Source organism: Agelaius phoeniceus, chromosome 3, assembly GCF_051311805.1.
Source record: "Agelaius phoeniceus isolate bAgePho1 chromosome 3, bAgePho1.hap1, whole genome shotgun sequence".
NCBI lineage: Eukaryota > Metazoa > Chordata > Aves > Passeriformes > Icteridae > Agelaius > Agelaius phoeniceus.
The window spans coordinates 3,002,743-3,020,343 of record NC_135267.1 but is presented as its reverse complement, the minus strand read 5'-3'; the positions used below and the strand labels follow the sequence as shown (position 1 = coordinate 3,020,343).

The 17,601-nt window shown below is 45.8% G+C and overlaps 2 protein-coding genes across 10 annotated transcripts in view; one reads left to right on the top strand and one right to left on the bottom strand.

Annotated features, from left to right (window-relative positions):
- Nucleotides 1-15,757, bottom strand: part of HMBOX1 (homeobox containing 1) — a 123,055-nt gene extending 107,298 nt beyond the window's left edge. For 7 of the 9 annotated variants that reach the window (XM_077176484.1, XM_054630558.2, XM_054630561.2 and 4 more), the window contains exon 1: nt 15,435-15,757. The gene's annotated coding sequence lies outside the window, so the exon portion shown is untranslated. Of the gene's footprint in view, nt 1-15,014; nt 15,137-15,284; nt 15,304-15,434 lie in introns of those variants that run through there. The other 2 variants (XM_077176483.1, XM_077176482.1) reach the window with 2 other exon arrangements.
- A 221-nt stretch (nt 15,758-15,978) lies between these two features.
- The window catches only part of INTS9 (integrator complex subunit 9), a 60,817-nt gene continuing 59,194 nt past the window's right edge, over nt 15,979-17,601 (top strand). Inside the window, exon 1 of the mRNA XM_054629613.2 lies at nt 15,979-16,061. Coding sequence (XP_054485588.1) covers nt 16,053-16,061 — 9 coding nt within the window. The 5' untranslated portion in view covers nt 15,979-16,052. The remainder of the gene's footprint in view (nt 16,062-17,601) is intronic.

Sequence of the window (17,601 nt, the reverse complement as noted above, 5' to 3'; positions counted from 1 at the left end):
CAGTGATGCAACTCACAGAACTTCCTCTGCTTTCAGCTCCTTCCCCCCACTAAAGAATCACCACTGTTGTACAGCATTTGAAACAGTGTGTTTACACATCCCCTATAAAAAAATAACCTTTCAGGTAAATTAGGAGGCTCCAAAAAGCACAACTATCAAATACATTATCTAGGGGAAAAAAATACAACGAAACAGATATGAAATTCTTTGTTCAAGTCTTACATATGTCACTGTATGCAACGGAAATGTCACACAGAGGCAGTTTTTAGGAGGAAGGTTTTTAGAAAATAGTATTTAAAGCCAGTATTTGGAGGTAGAAAGAGAACAGATGATTACAGTGCTGTGTGATAAGATGAGAAAGAGCGAGCTAATGGGATATAAAACTGCATACACTGGAGACAGCTTTACAAGTTAGAGAAATGACAGGCAAATAGCAATCACATCCACACCAAAAAGGCACTGACAGGTCAGAAAAAACCTTCATTTTCTAAAGGACAGCAGACTTAGTCCCTGCGTATGAAGAGTACACAGAGCTGGAGTTAAACAGTAACTGAGAGTCCAAGAGATGTTTGGAGAGCACCCAAAATGGGTCCATTTCACCCAAATGAGAAATCATTCCCTGCCCTTACTCCTCAGGGTTTGTGCCACTCTGGACACAGCCAGGTGTGTTTTTCTGGATGCAGATCCATCAGAAATCCAAGCTGTGCCCTGCCCTCCCTCCCTACCAGGGATGAGCACTTGCAGGGTCTTGCTGGCTCAGAACTTTGGACACTCCCCTGATCACTTCCAGCAAAACCATCTCTTATTCCAGTCAGACCATGAAGTTACACATCCATGTTCTCCCAACTGATTCCATGTGAACCAAGTACCAGAGTTATTAAACAGCCTTGTGAACACATTGGTGAGGATGGGAATGGGAAGGACTCACTATCCAGCCCACAGAGTCTAAATACTGTATTTGTTCATGCTTAAAGTGGCACAGGACTGAACAGGGAGTGAAAGAAAAACACAACAAAAAGAATGGAACAAGCCAAATTGAAAAAAAAGGTTAAAAAAAGACTTAAATTAGAAATTAAGGACACTTTCTCACTAGGAACTGAACTAACATCTCCCTTCCCAAGAGCTACCTGTCCCCCAGGTATGGGACATTCAGCAGGGGAAAACACTGCAAGAAAACACTGCAATGGACATGGCTTGGGATCAAACACATCTGGACCTCCCCCTGGGTGGAAAAGGGGGGATACAGAGAATATCCAGAACACCTGCAGCACAGAGTGAGGATGGCTGCAAGGATGTGCTGAGGAGGGGTCAAATGTTTGCCTTGTTCTTCCAGGCTCTCCTCAGCATCCACCACTGCACTATCCAGCCTTGTGCCAAAGACAAACTCCTGATCTGACCCCAACAGCACATTTCTTCCACCTGATTTTAACTGAACTCAGTTCCTATGCTGAGTTTTGCAATTCTTGCATAAACATTGCTTTCTAGCTGCCCAAATGCAGAGTTACAAACCTGTGTTGCACCCTGTGGTGGTGCTGCTCAGAACCAGCTCCAGGCAGCACTCTCAGGACATGCCCCCTTACTTTTGTACCATTCTGTCCTACAGAAACAGAGCAGCAAAGCAGGAGCCTCACACAATCCTCCATTTCAAAGTTTATCATGTAAAATACCAATTAAACAACTGCATTCTAGGTCTCCCCTGTGCCAGCCAGTGTTCAATCCAGTAAGAGCTGCATGTCTTTAAGAACTAGAATAAAACACTTTTAAAGCTCTCCTTCTCAAAAATAAGGTGAGAGAGAGAACAGGGGACAGGATGAAAAGCACAAGGATGCATCTCCATGAAAATGATCTGTTTAATTCCCCCCTTTGCACAGACCACAGAATTGCAGAGGTTGGACAGCACCTCTTGAGCTTGTCCAGTCTAACCCCCACCCTAAGTGCAATTTTCCAGTGCAACCTGCTCCAAAAATAACTGTGCAGGAACATGATGATCCACCTGGATTTAGGTTGGTGCTGGGGTAATGACTGGGCTACAAAAATACATCTTCCTACAAAGCCCAGCAGCCTCAGAGCCCTGGGGTAGGCATGGCCCAGCAGGGTGGTTTCTGAAACCTCAGGGAAATGTTGCTAAATCACTTTTGTTTGGTGGCTGACTAAGGCCAAAACCAAAAAGTCAAGTCAAAACTGGGTTTAAGTTAAATTTAGAACTGGGAACTGTGACTGCAAATGGTACAGGAATGGATACAAAAGAAAAACCATCAACAATAGCAGGGAAAACAGGTAAGAGAAACTCAAGGTGCAGCATCAAAACACATAATTTGCAATTTCTCTGCTTTCTGCAAACACCAGTCACAGTCCAAGACTCTCCTCAGCAGCTCTAAGAGCACAGAGCTCATATCCAGCAAATCCAGATTAATGCAGGAGAGTTTAGAAGGTCTGCCCAAATAATGTCTCCACACAATTATAGCTCAGAAGTCATAACCCCTCCCTTTAATATTAAAGGAAAAAAGAAATCACATTTGCAGCCAAAATGTACTGATAATCCTGCAATGGCAGCATGGCCCTGAGCCTGCAGCCTTCTCAGAAGTCATTCTCATTAGAAGAAAACTGAAGGATCATCCTCCATATCCAGTGATTTGCAGGACATGTGACACACCCTGCTCACTGGAAAGCCAGCACTGTGGAACTTTTCAGGAGTGGGCAAGGGGACTTTAAGTGTTTCAATCCCATCCCTGTGCAGGTTTTATTTGGAAGAGATGGAGAGCATAAAGCAGAGCTGGGAAGCACCACCCCAGAAGACACCAGAGGCAAATTTCTGCCATGAGGGGTGGGGGAAAGGCTGCTCACAGTAAATTGTTTTGTCAGATAACTGGAGGGAAGGCCAATGTCTCCTCTGGAAGGCTGACAGTAAAAGTCTGTCAGAAGCAACAACAATGGAGAATTAATTATTCTTAAATATGAAAAGACCTAGAACTCAGTGATCTGCTAATTAAAACCAAAATATCCACAACATAGTTCCAGTTCAGTTCTTGTGAGAGCCAACAGAGAGCAATCCCACTGCCTCTAACATCAGTAAGAGCTTGTTTTAAGGACTCATCCCTTGAACATATCGAGATTTAATGGAAATTGCAGCTATTTAGTACTCATCTACTCCATATTCAAATATCTGAGCTCACACAAAATACACAAGAGAGCCTTCACCAACTCATTGTGTTTCAGCAGTTCTGGAAATCACTGAAAAGTAACTGGCAAGCCAACTAACCTTCATTAGTGTAAAGCTGCTACCTGAAGGCAGTTCTGGAGGGGCTCAAAGCAGTGAAATTTTATTTTTGTTTCAGCTGGTCATGCAGTGGGTAAGAAGCAGAAAGCAGCTCTGATGTGCAAGAAGTAGCACAGACAAGCTCTGTGACAGGGAGAAGGAAAGATAAATTGTGACTTTCTGTGAAGATGACAACACTTAAAATTAAATGTCCTTGTCTTAATTTCTGCTCCCACGTAGCCAGTGGGTTGTGTGAGGGACAGAAGAAAACTCAGGTTTCTCCAGCCTACCTTTCCCACAGTGTTTTGGAAAACAGGGAGGGAGTAGAGAGGTTTCCCAGATAAATCAGGATCTGCAGGCATCCAGCTGCAGGATCCTCAGCCTTTTGTGAGAAGCTCTCTCCTCACAATGTCTACAAGCCATCCATCAAAGGATCCACAAAAGAGAAAGAAAATCCCAGAATCATTTGGGTTAGAAAAGACCTCTGAGATCATCGAGTCTAACCTGTGACCCCCACCTTGTCACTGAGTGCCACATCCAGCCCTTCCTGGGACACCTCCAGGGATGGGGACTCCAAACCTCCCTGGGCAGCCCCTTCCAATGCCTGAGTGCCCTTTCCATGAGGAAATTCCTCGTGATACTGGAAATGCTGGACAAGCAGCAGTGCTGAAACACAGAGCAGAATGGAAGGGTTTAAACCCACCCTCCTTAAGTGCTGTGTCTCAGCGTGGGCTAAAAGGAAGCAGCTCTCAACAGCTTTAAGATTTGCAATATCCCACATCCTTTGCTCCAAGAATTGGACAGCAGCAATTCCTTTAAGGACAAGCAGAGGAGATGGCCATGACAACTCCATGGTCGCTGTCTCCCTTTTTACCTGCCAGCTCATGAGTCAGACACCTCTAAATTAGGAGGGACGTTAATTGAGGGACATTTATTGAGCCTTTCTCTGAGCCATGGACACCTCAGAGTGACTGACATTACCCTGAACATCACTGGATACCCCATGCTTGGGGCTTAAATCTTCCCCTAAAGATTTTCCACTAAATTAAAAAAAAAACAAAAACCCAACATCTGGAGCTTCATCCTCTAGCCAGGCAAAGGCCTGAAGAGCAGCATACCTGCATTCCAGTTTCCACCCTGGGTTATTAGCCAGACTGTTTATAAAACAATTTTAAAATGCCAGCTTTTATGTATTACAGTTTTATTAATCTTGAATGATACATCATAGGTGCAGGATGCATAAAAGGGTTACAGAAACATGGTTTGCATTTTAAAATGCTTTAGTGAAAACAAATGAATTCTCTTTATTAAATGAATTGAACCTTGCTGTGTCCTCCACGGAAAGATTTCAGTATTAGTGAATCTCCTCCCTCATTGTTCTTTTTTCCACCTTATGTTAGGGGAGGAAAACAAGAATTTCGGCATTTACAGCTCCCAAATGGTTTCTCAGTTTTGAATTAAATAGGCTGTGATATGAACTATCTGAACACACAGAAATAAAGGAAATATTCTCTATGCACATGCAGAAGAGGCTACTTCTGACAAAAACCAGGTTTACTGTTTCAGCAGACTCTGGTTCCATGTGCTCAGCCAGGAGTGACACTCACCACTCCACCTGGTTTGACTTGATTTGAGATATTGGCAGTAGAAACACCATGCTGAGGTTCTGTTGGAGTCCATTACAAGAACAGAGGCATTACAGCAAAAAGCTTAGGCTTTAGAAGAAGGCATTTTTATATTTTAACCTATTTAAAAAGAAAACTCTCTTTTAATAGAAAACCAGATTTTGAATTCCGGTTATAAACTCAGGTTTAGGTGTAATTACAAAGAGAAGGTAGAGATGCTTCATTGCTGGTTTTATCAGCCAACTTAGCCAGCAATCAGCTTTTATTCTTATCAAAGATACAGATGCATCCACTTGCCATTAAACAGATCTGTTTCCCACTAACTGGACACAGCCTCCAGGCTCCAGATAAGAAGGGAATCTGCCTTCCAGCATCCAGAGTACAGGAATTTTAACACCTTCCTGGAGCAGCATTTAAATTGATCATTAGTGTCAACAAATACAATCCAAATGGACTGTCCCAAACCTCTTTGGAAGCAGAGACTCTTTTCTGCATGTTCAGTGTTTAACACCCTGGAGGCCCAGTCCCAGCATTGCTGCCACTTTAATCTTCATTTTAACTATTTTATGAGTCATTTATACGCCAAGGTAACCCACCTAAGCAATCAAATACAACGACCCAAAAAAGATCTGGATCCCAGTTTTCTGGTTTTACAAGCCTCAGAGGGGAAAGAAGCTAATACCTGAACAAGTTCCATGTTCCAAGCCCAAGGTTTTATGGAGGAAGAGGAGGTTGGAAGGGGAGAGAGGGAGGGATGATCTTTCCATAGCCCTGCAATGCCACAGGAAAGCACCACGTTTAATGTAATCAAGCTCTACATTGCAGCCATATGGAAACAATTTCAGTCAATAAACAACTCCTGCAAGAAGACGGCAGAGGAACAGGGAAATCAGATCCTGATTTCAGCAGGAGAGCTGCTGGCTCAGCTCAGAGGCTGCCATGACAGGAAATATCCACGTCCACCAGAACTCCTCAGCTTTGGGTCCTCATCACTTGCCTTCCACACCTCAGAGTGCAGGAGCACAAATGGCACAGGCTCTCTCAGAGTTTTCTTCCCAGCCTCCAAGATCCTGTGCCTCAGTGCTCTCTCCCCTTTCTTCTCTGTTTCCAATCTTTCCTCGAAGCCTATCACTGTGGCCAGCTTCCCACCCGATAGCCAGAAGGGAAGCAGACACCCCAAACTTTAGATACTGGCCCGACCTCACTGCAATTTATCTGCCTGGAATTTGCAGGTTTCAAAATAGAGATTTTTCTCAGAGAGCAAATCCTTAAAAACAACCAACTTGGAAAAAAAAACAAAAACCAACAAACCAACCTAAAACACCACACATTTTACTTCTTCCTGTTAGTGGTATTTAAATGAGGTTTGGTTTTAAGATTCCACATTATCCAGGATCCTAAAAACCAATGGCAAAAATACCGCCTCTCCTGCAGAAGACAACATTCCTGTGCACTGCTGATTACAGCTGCAATACCGAGGGAGTAAAAGCTAAATCAGTTTGGGACAGGAAAAGGGAAATTCAAGGGAACAGCCAGCAAGCAAAGGCAGCTGCATTTTTAACAAAAAGCAAGAAGGCACAGTGCTATGAATAAATCAGAATTTCCTTGAGTGTGACAGAGGAGTGACACCAGTATTTATGAGAATAATGCCCATGAACTGAAGGGTAATTCACAAGTGTCTTCAGAAGTAGCTGCTTTTAAAGGTGGGAAGTTCATCACTTCCACAATTCCACAGGATCTCACAGCAGATGCACCACAACCACCCCAAAAACGCTGACATTTTACACTTGAGGACATCCAGGGAAAAAAGGCCTTGGGATGTTTCTCTTAAAAGCAAAAGTGCAAGACTCAAGGTATCTTAAAAAACAAACACGGTACCAGTAAGAAAATTTAAACCCCAGTAGCCTTCTAGTGGAAGGAAAAAACCCACTGGGAACAGTTTTCTGTAGACTGCAACATGTCTTTGTCACATGAAACACCTTTTAACTCACCAGCAATAAAAGATGATTCCCAGCAAATCCATTAGCAGGGAAACATTCAAATCAGCCTCAAAGCCATGCACCGAAGAGACCTCTCACCCCAGGCCAGGTGGATGTTTCAATTTCACCAGTGCTCAGCGAGGGGAGGGAGCAAAGCTGTAAGCTGGGTATCCATCCAGGCAGAGAAGAGGAAAAGAAAAATCTGTTTTCCCAGTAAAGAATTACCAGAACAAGGACACCAGTAGTGCCAGTCAGCACGTTTTAATGGTAAATGTCTTGATAAAGGACTAACTTTGTTCTTTGGAGATTACAAATGCAGTTGAGCACAGTCAAGTGCACGCACAGAGCGTACTCTGGTGCTGGTGGAAACCCACACTGGCTGCTTCATATCCGAGAGCTGTCAGTCAGACACTTCTTCATCTACTTCCTGGGATTGCATCATGCTAATTTTTTTTTTGTCACTAAATTTAAGGTCTGATGCAGTTCAACATTTTTATCACTGCAGATAAAAATCTGTGAGTGACACCAGGACTGTAGCACAACAGGACGTTGTGAGGAAGAAAGGACAGAAGGAGAAAGGAGGCTGAAAACCTGCCTTAAGTTAGCTCAGGAAAGCCAAACCCATCAGAATACAAAGGCTAATTTATAATCTAAAAAATGCAGACTGTAACTACTAAATGGCAGACTTTACTTGAGTAAAGAATGTCAGTGCTGGGGCAGCGAGGCTCATGAACAGGATTTCCCTATGTAAAGGGGCTCCTGGGAACCCTTTCAGTGGCTGTGCAGCAAAAAGGGCTAAAAGCACCTCAGAATTTGGTATGGATCAGGCACAGGCTGGAGCAGGCCCCATTTTTGGTCTCCACAATGTTGAAAATAAACGGAGAGCATGAAGAATCACCAGATGATCTGAGCGCTGGAGAAAATGCCTCAGAGTGAGACTTAAAAGCTCAACTCTGTTTCCTTATCTATCAAGTAACTTGATTACAGAGTGTAAGTACCTTCATGGCAAGAAAGTCCTGGATACTAAAGGGCTCTAATCTTGTCAGGAAAATCCTAACAAGAACCAGCGGCACAACTTAGACTAATTCAAATTAGAAATCAGCCTCTTATAACTACCAAGAGAAGTGATGAGCCTGAAATTACCAGTGATGGACACTCAAGGCTGGAAAGCTTTCAAATTGTTTTTAGCCAAACATCATTTACTGGTCTCAGTTTCAGAGTAAATGATTAAAATTTAAAGGCCTGTGATACAAAGCATATAAAACATATCAGGGAAGGCAATTTAATTATCTGTTCTCGCCTTAAATTTTATGAATCTCCAATATGTTAACATCACTCAACTTCTGTGGACCAGGAAATTAAAGAGGGAGGAATAAGTTTCAAGTTCAGCAAGTTCCCTCTTTTTCAGGCTTATCACTAAACAGCACCACTCCACCAAGCAGACAGAGCTGCCATGAAATACAAACAGGGAATGACCAGCTATGATGTCTGGAAACCACATGTAATGCAATTTAGTTGGGCAAACTCTGACCAGCTACTTACTCCTCCCACCTGGGCCATGAAAAATCACTATTAGCTTACATAACCAGTTCTCATTCTGGGTAACTACAGCTCTGACACTAAGGGTTATACTCCCAAGAGTAGCAGCACCCATTAACAGCCAGCCAAGAATCTCCACATACTTCTTAAATATAAAAGCATCTCAACAGCCCTGAAAGGATTATTTCCATATTCCACACTGGAACAGGGACAAGTCGAAAAGTTTTCCCTGGGTCATAAAATACAACCTATAGTAGAGCCTAGAAAGGAAATTTCATTGCCAGGAAGAACTTCCCAACACTCGAGCACCACTTCCATGCCAGAGCTGCTGCACACCCAGTTGCTCAAAGCCCCAAACGCTGCCAGTTAAATCACAAAGAGATTTCTGGTGAAAGCTGACATTGTAATCAGAGAATCTGATCATGGCAGAGAAACTGTCCAAAGTAAAGGTCAGAATAAATATCCAAGCAGGAACAGCGCTTGTATTTGATGAACTAACTAACTGCTTTCTGCTGCCATCAGTAGTACAAAGCCATGGCAAGAACAAAAAGCAGATTCAGGGCTTGCCTCAGAGCTCAGAAGGAACGGGCAGCTCGAAATGCAGGAAATGACTATATGCTGCACTTCCCAATTGATAGGGCAAGGGCTTATCAGAAGAACAAAACTGGCTGTTCACAAGGCCACTGAAAAGAGTAGCCTACACTATTGTTTCACTGGTAGTTATCCTGCTGCTGAACTTAAAAATTCTTAGGAAGTGAAGAGAAAGAAAAAAAAGCTTCTTAAATATTAAGTTCAGAAGTGGGGAGAAGACCGATACCAGGAACTCAGGACAAGCAAGATTCAACTGGGGACAGAGCCAAACATAATTAATAGAATTTTTATGCCTGGCTTGTAAATTCCTTCCTCAACCCAACGTTAAAATCCCATCTACCACCACAGCAGTGAATGGGATTCATGTAAATTTAATAAAGCTTAAAAATGCAACTTATACATATGGAGAACAAAAAAAATGCCACCTCTGTGCATGAGGTAGGTGTCAAAACTTGTTTCCTCAGGCTGGAAGAAACTCTTCCCTGGAAGCAACACTCCACCCATTGGGCAAATGGAGATTGGAAGCACTACCTGCCAGCATTCCATGGACACACACACCAAGAGGGATCTTTGTCAAGCCCTATTACAGAAGTGATTTAGGTATATTCATGTACAACCTGCAGGAAGGGCTCTGCTTGGTAATGAGTTTCAGGCTGGTAATTGCACTGAAACCAAGATGAGATGATGAAGTGAACATTCAGAGTGGAATTCTGTAGGAAAAAGTGAACTGACCTTCCACGGCTCCTGGTTGGCTGCACAGGAAGATAAAGCAGAGCTCACTCTGTCAGGAGCACTACAGCAGTTCCCTGTTTTAAGAGCAGACTTTAAGTTCAGACTCTGCCTGCAGCTTTGATTTAGAACTGGGAAAGGGAAACCTCCACACAGACAGGGAGAATAACCAGTTATGGATTATTTCTTTTAATTCTTAATAAAGCACATTAAAACAGCAATTGTTCAACCTGCTGGTGTCTGTATTAACATGGGGCTGAAGTAAAACAAGTAACAGACACGCCTGTGCATTCCTCACATAGATCAGAAGTCCAACACCAAAAAAATCCTATTAAATGAAGCAGAAGAAAAGCAGTACAAGAAAGAAGGGAATCCCTCACAGTCTTGTGAGAAAGTTTGCTTTTCACCTGATGGGAGGTGGAATATAAGGATTTAAAAGCAAAAAAAAAAAACTAAGTAAGGATGAGAAGTGTCAAGCCACAGAAGTCAGCAGGGTATCCTCCTATCACCATAAAAAATAATCTCTGGACTTACATATTCTAATAACCACATCAGATGACCAGCAAATAAATTCCTTATAAGGTTACTGTATATCAATATATCACAGATGGAAAGTGCCACAGATGGGGAGGAGACACCTGTGTTGAAGTGCTGCTGCCCCAGTCCGTGACCTTACGTGAGTCACTCGGCCCTCGTGCCTCAGTTTCTCCATTTGTTAAATACCAGTACCTCTGTCAAGCACTTCTAGAGATTTACCAACAGAGGTACAGAGTATTGTTTTGGCATGGAACAGCAAAGGAGGGCAGCGGCTCAGCTGAGTGGGAGCCACTGGAGCCGCGCTGCTCTGGCCATAAATCGATCAGCCCTGATTAGGTCGGGCTTTTACAACACCGTAATCGTCACAGCAGTGGCTCTGGGACTGTGACATGAGCCCTGGGCTCGGTGGTGTCACACAGGGAGCCTGCACCAACAACAAACCCCTGCTAAACCCAAGTGCAACAGCAAAGAACAGGAGCTGCCCAAACCCAAGAGACTTTTTAAGGTTATCAAGGATAAAAGCTTCTCCACGTGCTCATATGACCACAGGATAACGCTGTGTAAGCGCCCAGTTAAGAGGGGAAGGATATAATCAAGAGCATGTTTAAAGAAAGGGATGTATTCACTTGAAATCTGCAGGCACAACACAAAAATAAATGTGTTTCTCACAGTGACAAGATGAAATTTTCGGTTGGTCAGCGACTACAAAGCTGATTCTCTACTTCTGGCTGTGGACCACATGACAGCCTCAAATACGTAAGAGCAATTTATCTGCCAACTTGCAATGAAGACCACATAGTTAATAGTTTGCAACCTCCTTTCCCCCAGAAGATCTTCAGAGTTGAGTAATAAAATTCCTCACATGATTTCAATGAGAGGGTTCACTTGTCAGGGGCTGTTTGGAGATAGTATCATATGTCAGGGAGGTGCTGCTCAGATCAAGTTTTCCAACCTTGTGTTTTCAAGGCTTGACTGAAAATGAAAAAAAAAAAAAAAACCACCAAAAAAAAAACTTCAGGCGATAAAGTTTGAAACTGGAGAAAAGAGAAATAATCTCTAGATGTTATTTTCAAAATGTCAAAGCTAGCCAATTAATGAGGGGAGGAAGAAAAACTGATTAAAGCCCTGACAAACCCTTGAGATCACAGACTGATTGCGAGTTCTGCTGCAGACTCCCTGTAGAAACCTGGGCAAGTTGATCCCTCTACACCTTTGTTTGCCACCTGCGAGACAAAAAAATAGCACTTTCTTTTCATATCCTGTCATTCTTACTTGTATTGTTCCCCAAATTAAAAGCATTTGTCAAAACACTTATCTTTAGCATTAACCCTGGGAATTGCATTCACAGCTACCACAGAACCCGTTTGCATGACTGAGTGCTCAGATACAAACTCTTAGTACACTTTGCTACCCAGCCATCCTAATTTAATAGGAGTCAGAGGGGAGCTTTAGTCAATACAGGAATGCTAAAATACAGTTTATTACTAATCTTACAAATAAAGCCAGCTTTGGGGTTACGAGTTACACTGACCCCCCTCCTAAAAAAAATTTTAAAAAAATCAAATTCTCCTCATTATGTCCTAAAAATCCTGCTGTAATCACAGTATTGGTCTCACTGCATTGATAACCCACAAGATCATATTATCAGCATAGGTATAATTAAAGCCCAATCCCACGAGGACATGTATGCAGAATCCAATCCCCACTCTGTTAAAATCAGCATAACGTGAAATAAACTTTGGGGACTTGAGAACCAAAGCTGCATGAAGTTATCGACAGGAGAAACAAAGGCATCTCATTTTTTTGCAATAAGATTCTTAAGCTGACAGTATTTTGATTTCAAAAATCTAAAACTTTGCAGATGAAAAAGATTTGCTACTAATGCCAATACTGTAGCCTGTCATTCTGTAATGTCCTTAAAAGCTCTGCACAGAAATCACTGGGAAGTACAAGTTGCTTTCTTTAGATTAAAATGTGCTGTTGTTTCCTGAAAATTCATTTGTTTTCTACCATATACAACCAAACGCCTTCCCAGATCCCTTGGTATAAGGAACAGTACAGCTGCCTCCTTTCTCATGGTTCAGTTTCATTGAAATTCCCAATTCTCCACCCAAAGACCCAAATTTCACCCCTGCCCCACTAACACACAACACAAAAAGAGCAGTCCCAAAAGTTAACAACAGAACAATTTTTGACAGTCATGCTCAATAAAAATGCATTTTATTAAAAAGTAGATTAGTGTTAAAAATGAATGTCAGAGCCCCACTCTTTTCCCAAATCCAGACAGGAATGAAAAAACATACCAAACACTCCCATGAACCTATGAATTATCACTATAAAGTAAACACTTTATGATAATTTAGTTTTCAAAACACTGCACAGCTATCAATTTTAATATCCCTTTGTAAGAGACCAGTAAGACCCACACAGAAACTGCCTTAAAAACAAGCTCCCTGCATCTGACAGCAGCTACAGATTTTATGGAATTATCAGAATCACAATGCTAGAGAGATGCACGTTGTCCAGAAAGGTCAATAAACCCAAGGAATTGCTTGACACCGCTCAGTGAAGCAGTTCTAAAGAAAACCAGGCCTCTTTCACACAGGATTTTCTCCCAGATTTCCTTACCCCTCCTTAAAAATCCTGCCGTTTCACCTAGGGTAGCATTCCTGTAACCCAGCTGGCAGCCTGCATACCACAATGTCGTCTAGACCTGCTCGGAACAGTGGGATGACACAGGAGGAAAAATGCTGATGCCTGTTCTGGTGCTTGCACTGGTGCTAAGGGAACGAGGGGAGGAAGAACAGGCAGCACGGAGTGAAACACAAGTTCCTCGTTCCCAGCCTCCCGCCCAGGTTCCTCGGGTAATTCTGTCAACCAGACAGAAAAAGTTGTGGCCGTCGCAGGGCTAAGGAATAATCTTCACATAAGGGGAAAAGAACATTCCCAAATCCCAGTTTTCACATGCAGAAACAAACCCTGCCCTTCCCCACACTGGTGGCTCCCCAGACATGCAGATAACAAATGCATCCCTGCACAGACAACATTTTCCATCCCTTTCTTTCTTCTCCCCTCTCTCCATCTCAGAGATGTTTTCTTAGCAATTTGGAAGAGAAATGGTAAAAAGGGAGACGCAAAACACAGAAATAAATTAAGTTTGTTCTCTGCTGTTGATGGCACGATGGGAGGAAAAAAAATGTTAGGCGTGATAAATCCATATATACCTACTCCAAACTACACCCCGCTTCCCAAGGGACACGGTATAATGGTAAATAAGTATAGATGCAGTTCCTACTAATGAGGCAGGGTACAACAAGGCCAAAGAAAATGCAATCATCTCGGGGAAAAAAACTGCACAGGACTCCTCCTCTCCCATCCATGGAGGAAATCAAATGCCAGCTGCACCATCCCAGGAAGGAAGCAGAGCCTGTACCTGATGAGCCCTGCAGAAATGAGCGAGTCATATCACGGGACCCGAGCAGGCACTTCAGGCTTTCGCCAGCCCACAAATCGTCTGCAGAGCACAATTCCTCGCTCCGGTATTTTACATGGCATCGTTCATGCAAATTGTAGGGATATTTTTCCCCAGGGTTTTCTTTTTTTTTCCTTCACTCCATCCCCAGTAGTTTGAAGCAGGGAGACGTAGGTAGCGTCTCCCAGATCCGCGTTCCCTGGCCATCACTTTAACGCTTTCCTCCCTACAAAGTTTCAATCTCCCCAGTTTTTTGTTCATAAACGTTTTGTACTTAAAAGCCACCGAATCACGCTCCCAGTGTTACCTGAAGAAACTGAGACAGACTCGACTCCACGAACATACTTAAACCTTCATTTCCTCTTCCTTCTTCCTTCCCCACCCCCCAAAACAGCAAATTTTTTTTTGTCCCTAACACGAAAGAACTAGGGAAAAAACAGCACGTCCAACCGAGCCTTTTCCAGACCTATCGCAAAGAACAAAATGCTTCCGAAGAAGTGCTCTGCAAACATACCAAAAGACACTCCACCAACTAGGGGGAAAAAAAAAAAAAAAAAAGAAGAAAAAAAGAAAGAAAGGAAAGAACCCATCAGACAAAACTGAGGTCGAGGAACTCGGCGGGGTCTGGCTCGGATGTGTATTTTGCACCTAAACACACTCGCATCTTGTTTTGTTTTAACCCCGAAGCTGAGGCAAACACTCCAGCAGAAATGTCCTGCCGCTTCCCCCGACCGCTCCTGCGGTCAAACCGTTCTGACCCAAAACCATCCCGGACACGGGACACAAAAGCATTCACCCACCTCTTCCCAAGAAGTACAAAACAAACAAGCGTCTGACACCCCACCCAAGTTCTCCTCGCACATTTTGGGAACGACTTCCCTCCGGGTCCTCCTCCTCCCCCACCCGTTCCCACGTTAAACTCTCCGGCACACCGACACCCTTCGGGGCTTTCACGCCTTTGCCCTCCCGAAAACCTCCCGACGCCCCGAGAGCTACCAGATTGATCTGAGAGCCGGCGGGTTTTGAGGCACCCCTGAGCCCCGTTCCCCAACCTCCAGTGCCACAAAGCTCCCGAAAAGGAGACCCCCGGAGCCCTCGCACAGGGCAGAGCTCCCCGGCAGAGCGAGGGGGCTCCGTGCACGGCTCCATCCCCGCAGGTCGGAGCCTCCCTACTTCCCCCGCCATCCCCGGGGGTCCCCGGGACAGGGAGCGCCGGGGGTCGCACCAGCCCACCCCAAAACTCCGCGGCGAACAACACCCGAACACCCCCAGATCGCAGCACCCACCCAGGCCGAGGGGGGCTCCGCGGCCGCCACTCCGTGCCCCACACCCGGGAGATGGGAGGAATCAGAATAAATATACAAATGGCAGGAACAGCGAACCCCAAAGGTGCCCTGCCCTCCCGCTGCAGCCTCTCGGGGACACCTTCTTCCTCCTCCTTCCCCGATCCGGGGCACCCGCGGAGCCCCCCAAAGCCGCGGCTCCAACTCTGCCGCCCGTGCTGAGGGGCTGCCCCTGCCCACCCCTGCCCGCCCCCGGCTGCCCCCCTCACGCACATCCCGCTCTCCGGCTCGGAGCGACTCCCGGCGGTGCCGGCGGAGGGGGGACCCCTTCCCGCTGCCCTCCCTCCCTCCAGCCCACCCACCCGCCCGCCCCCTCCCCTCGCCGCCGCCGCTCACCCCCCCGTATCCCCCCTCGACACTCACCTCTGGGTGCTGCCGGCGCCTCCGCCTCACCATGGACCGGCGGGACTGGGGGGGTCCCCCCGCCCGCCCCCGCCCCAGATTGAGGGGAGATTAACGGGGGGCGCGGAGGGACGAGAACAATAGGGGGGAGGAAATCCCTCAGCCCCCCCACGCCCCCCGAGGACACAGCCCCCTCCCCGCCCGGCGCTCCTCCTGCCGCTCCCTCCTCCTCGCCCGCTCCCTCTCTTTTTTTTTGGGGTGTTTTTTTTTTTTTGGCTCAATCACACCAGACCGACTGTCTTTGTCTGTCTGACAAGCGCCATGTTGATATCAACATCCGAGCCCCCACCTGCTGCAGCTGTGAGACCCTGGGACTTGTAGTTCCCCCCTCCCCAGGGTGACGGGGAGACCCGCGGAGCCGGGACTACAGCTCCCAGCGTGCCGCGGGCGCGCGGCGCGCCAATGGGGCGGCGGGGCTGCGCTCGGGGCGGACTACAACTCCCGGCACGCATCGGGCGGCCATGACGTTATCTAGGGCGGAGGAGAGGCGGGACTACAACGCCCATGATGCCCCGGGGCGCGGCGGGGCGGGCAGGAAGGGGGGCAGGATTGTCCCGGTAAATAGAACCGGGGGACGCGATGAAGCTGGTGAGTGCCCGAGGCGGGCGGCCATGAGGGCGGGGAGGGGGCTCGGCCTTCCCCCGGCGGCGGGAGGACTCCCGCGGTCGCCTCCGGGCTGCGCAGCCTCAGCCTCGCCGGGCGTGAGGGGAAACTGAGGCGCTGGAGAGGGGCCTGAGGGAAAAGAGGGGGGAGGAGATGCTGAGGGAGTTGGGGGGGTGACTGAGGGATAAGGGGGTGATAGTGGGGCGGCGAGGAGATGCTGAGGGATTTGGTGGGTGGACTGAGGGATGAGGGGGTGATAGAGGGGCGGGAGTCGGCCCTGAGGTGTGGGGGAAGGCGGGGGTCGGCCCTGAGTGAGGAGGGTAAGGGGGGTGGGGTTACCCAGGTTTGAGGTGTTGGGTGGGATCAAATCTTAGTAGGGTTCTGGAGGAGAAGGAGGAGAAAATGTTTCTCAGCCTTCCTAGCCTTAAACATGAGTCTGGCGTGGAGCTGTCCCCCCTGCACGTGTGGCTTCTGTTGGGCTCTGCAAGGAACGTGAATAAATGCCCGTGGTTTGTGATAAAGACATTTTCCATCTGCAGTGTGATAATGCAGGGAGATGCTAACAAAAATAAAAAATGAGCCTGGAACAGCTTTGCCAACCTTGCTTCTGACAGGGGTTTTGGTTCTGATATGACAGTCTTCTGTCAGAAAGTACATGGCCCATGATATTGGTCTCCTCTCTTCAACTGTTTCACTTTCCTGGAGACCTTGGATTCAGAAGCTGCTTTGCTTTCCAGGAAAAATTTCAGTTTCACATAATGTGCTGCAGTTCTTGGTTTGGAGTTGAAAACCCAAGCAGTTTTCAACACACCTGAGCATAATATTTGATTTATTTAATCTGAAGTGACACCGTTATTCAATTAAAGATTGTCTCTTGGTTTTGAGACTGAGCAGTGTGTTATAACAAAGCTTCATAAAAATAATTGTGCTGTTTTAACACTTTTAGGAAACTACTCTCCCTGGAAGTGTGTACAATTAATTCCAGAGGCAGGTGGTCAAGGAGCTTGATCCTGCTTAATCTTACCTGTGTGATAAGGATCTGTGCAGGGATGAATATTTCCAGTGGGACAAACACTACAAAGTCAAGCACTTGTGGGTGTGATTGTAGAGGCTGATAGAATTCAGTGGGGAAAAGCAAACTGGAAAATCTTTATTTAAAGACCCCAATGGAAATGCAGAGCTCTTTTAATGTTTAGAGTCTTGCATGGGGACAGAGAGAAGGGAAATACAAACTGTCTGGAGTCGGTATTGGAGCATTTTTAGACCAGTTTTTAAATTCAGGTAGTGAGAATTATGAGATTCTTCACCTTATATTTCTCTGGAGATGTGTCTAAATTTGGGCTTGTAAGGAGAGGAGTCAGATGCTTTTTATCCTATTTTCTCATAGATTTGGGTTGAATTTGGAAGAACAGGGTAGAGGTGAGGGACTAGTGGAATGTTCCCTGTCCATGGCAGAGGGGTTGGGATGAGATGAGCTTCAAAGTCCCTTCCAACCCAAACCATTCTGGGATTTTGACTCCAGGTC